The sequence below is a fragment of the Lolium perenne genome, chromosome 3 (genome assembly GCF_019359855.2).
Source record: "Lolium perenne isolate Kyuss_39 chromosome 3, Kyuss_2.0, whole genome shotgun sequence".
In the NCBI taxonomy this organism is placed as follows: domain Eukaryota; kingdom Viridiplantae; phylum Streptophyta; class Magnoliopsida; order Poales; family Poaceae; genus Lolium; species Lolium perenne.
In genome coordinates this window covers 50,978,534-50,981,511 of record NC_067246.2, presented here as the reverse complement: position 1 = coordinate 50,981,511, position 2,978 = coordinate 50,978,534, and the positions used below count along the sequence as shown (strand labels likewise).

Genomic DNA, 2,978 nt, shown 5'->3' with positions numbered 1-2,978 from the left:
TGAGAATATATCTACGTGAAAAGTTACATCCAAATTCACCGGGTTACCCGGTTAGCCAATTTTTAGATTCTCAAACTACCAAAGGTAAGTATGAAATTTTTTAGATTTTAGATTTTGCAAAAAAAATTGTCATTTATTTATTCAAGATTATTATTACATCATTTCTTTTGTTTATTAAAAGAAAATTATTTGGAATTCAAATAATAAAGAAGTGTGGCATCGTGAGCAATATGTTAATAGGATTGATATGATACTAATATCAATAACATGCATGCGGGGCACTTGGAAGCGGGATGGAAGGAACTGAGAAATTAACCGCTAATGCTGCAGTAGTTGGAGGATGGGTGATCGAGCGGGAAGGTTCAACACGAGTAAGTAATTTGACTAAAGATTAAGTGCTCTTAGAGATTAAACTGGTCAAATAACTCAAATAGTAGAGATTTTAAAAATAGAAATAGAGGCATTTACTTCCGGTTGGTGTACAAATCGGGACTAAATTTGGTCCCGGCGTGGAGAGTCTTTAGTCTCAGTTCGCAAAACTAAAGAGGGAGCTTTAATTTAGTATCGATTCTGCAGTTCCGGTTGCAAAACTTGAATTACCAATCGGGAGGGAATCCCTTTTTTCTACTAGTGATCGTGTTGTTATGACGAGGAGATTTTAATCGGATTTATTGATACTCCGTATGACGTTTCTTTTAGTAGACAATATGAAACAGACGATAGTGGCCAGTCACATAGTATCAGAGGGACGATATATGCCCCCTATTTCTAGAGCATTTGGCAAGTCTTAAACAAGTCTAAATCGCCGGACCTCTCCATCGAACGACCTGGTTGCACCTCGCTTTGTTTTTTCGTTAACCACGCACGTTTACTGACGGAAATCCCGAAACTTATGGTCAGTCACCGATCTTATATATACTCCTCGCCTACCCATATATCGCCGTCCCCAAACCGATCCCTCCGCTCCTTGTCGATCTCCTCCCCCGCCGCCCTCCACCGTGCTAGTAACCAGAATGAAGCCTGGAACCCTAGCTCGCCTTCGGCTTCGCTACGCGCAATCGATGGCGTACAATAAGCTGCACGCGCCGCCGCCAGCCCCGGCCGGCGTGCACTTCCAAGACGACGAGCCGTTGCCGGACGACGAGCCGTTGGGGCATCTGCCTGCCGCCCAGACGCCGGCCCCGCCAGCAACCAACGGCGGTCTGGTCCTCAAGACGGAGTGCGAGTTCCCGGCCCTGGGCAGGAGCGCGTCCTATGACAAGTTCGCGGTGCTCGTGCACGCCAAGGCGCCCGCCGACGTGGCGCGCGCGCCGCTCGATCTCGTCACCGTGCTCGACGTCAGCGGCAGCATGGAGGGCCAGAAGGTCGAGCTGCTCAAGAAAGCCATGTGCTTCGTCATCGACCAGCTCGGCCCCGACGACCGCCTGTCCATGGTGTCTTTCTCCGGAGAGGCCATCCGCCTGACCCCTCTCGCGCGAATGACGGACGCAGGGAAGGCGTCAGCGAAGCTCGCCGTGGGGTACATTGTCGTGCGATGGACGGGCACCAACATCGGCGAGGGCCTCCGCGTGGGCGCACAAGTGCTCGCCGACCGCCGGTACAAGAACGCCGTCGCGAGCATGATCCTTCTCTCCGATGGAGGTGACACCTTCAAGCCGAAGGGCCCCGGACAAGACCTAGTGCCGCCTTTGTTCAGGCAGGCCGCCACACGGCCCGCTCCGATCCACACGTTTGGCTTCGGCGCCGACAATGACGCGGCGGCGATGCACGCAATCGCGGAGGCCACGGGCGGGACGTTCTCCTTCATCGAGAACCAGGCGGCTATCCAGGACTCGTTCGCTCATTGCATCGGCGGGCTCCTCTCGGTCGCCGTGCAGGAGGCGCGCATCACCGTCACCTGCCTGCACCGCGGCGTGCGCGTCCAGGAGGTCAAGTCCGGCTGCTACGCTAGCCATGTGGACGCCGATGGCCGCACCGCCTCTATCGAAATGGGCGAGCTGTACGACGACGAGGAAAGGCGCTTCCTGGTGCTCGTCTACGTGCCGAGAGCTCGTCCCGCGGAGTCTGTCACCCGCCTGCTCAAGGTGACCTGCGCTTACCGCGTCGCGGCGACGGGTCAGGCTGCCCACGCGGCCGCGCCGGCCGCGATCATCCAGAGGCCGCTGGAGCTGACGGGCGGCATGCCTCCTCCGTCTATGGAGGTTGAGCGGGAGCGTGTCCGCCTCGATGCGACGCAGGACATCGCGGCGGCACGAGTGGCCGCTGACGGAGGACAGCACGCCGGTGCTGCGCTGATACTCGAATCCCGGCTGAAAGCCGTGGAGAAGTCGTCAGCCACAGGGGCATGTGAGGCGCTGAAGGAGGAGCTGCAAGACCTTAGCGCCCGCGTGGGCGACCGGCGGGTGTACCAGCAGACGGGGCGGGCGCGCCTGCTCGCTGGCATGAGCTCGCACGCGCAGCAGCGCGCCTCGGCATCATCGTCCACCGCCAAGGCTCCTCGGGCGTACCTCACTCCCAAGATGGAGGAGATGGTGGAGACGTCGCGTCGGCAAAGCAGGAAGCGCCAGCACCCAGACGATCAGCTTAAACAGATCAAGCTAGATCTCAGTGATTAATTTCACAGGTTGATTATGTTCGTTGTCTTCCCCTTAGAACTTGTTATTATTCTGAAACCAGCTTCCATTGTTCCAAAGAGTGAGATTGGAACTCAAAGATTCCACCTCTTGTGATTTTTATCGTGCTACCACCGTATCACTGTGCTGCTTTATCCACATGCTATCAGTATTATTAGTTGGCGTCTTACTGTCTTTCTGACATTATATCTGTTCGGCATTGCCCTTGTTCCGTATATTTAACAAGAAACAGACTTGTTATATGAATAACTGAAGTTTAGATCGAAGATACAGAACAGCATGGTGATGAATATCAGTAAGTTTATCTTCTTGTGTATGAATTATTCATATATGCATTGTTTTCTT

The 2,978-nt window shown here is 53.8% G+C and overlaps 1 protein-coding gene across 1 annotated transcript; it reads left to right on the top strand.

Annotated features, from left to right (window-relative positions):
• The first annotated feature begins 1,061 nt into the window (after window positions 1-1,061).
• Window positions 1,062-2,615, top strand: LOC127339259 (E3 ubiquitin-protein ligase WAV3-like). The gene has a single exon (XM_051365132.1). The coding sequence runs from the start codon at window positions 1,062-1,064 to the stop codon at window positions 2,613-2,615; it is 1,554 nt and encodes a 517-aa protein (XP_051221092.1).
• The last annotated feature ends 363 nt before the right edge of the window (window positions 2,616-2,978 follow it).

Bases quoted from the DNA above. Each gene is read 5' to 3' on its own strand.
- LOC127339259 (XM_051365132.1), top strand. From the start codon at position 1,062: ATGGCGTACAATAAGCTGCACGCGCCGCCGCCAGCCCCGGCCGGCGTG.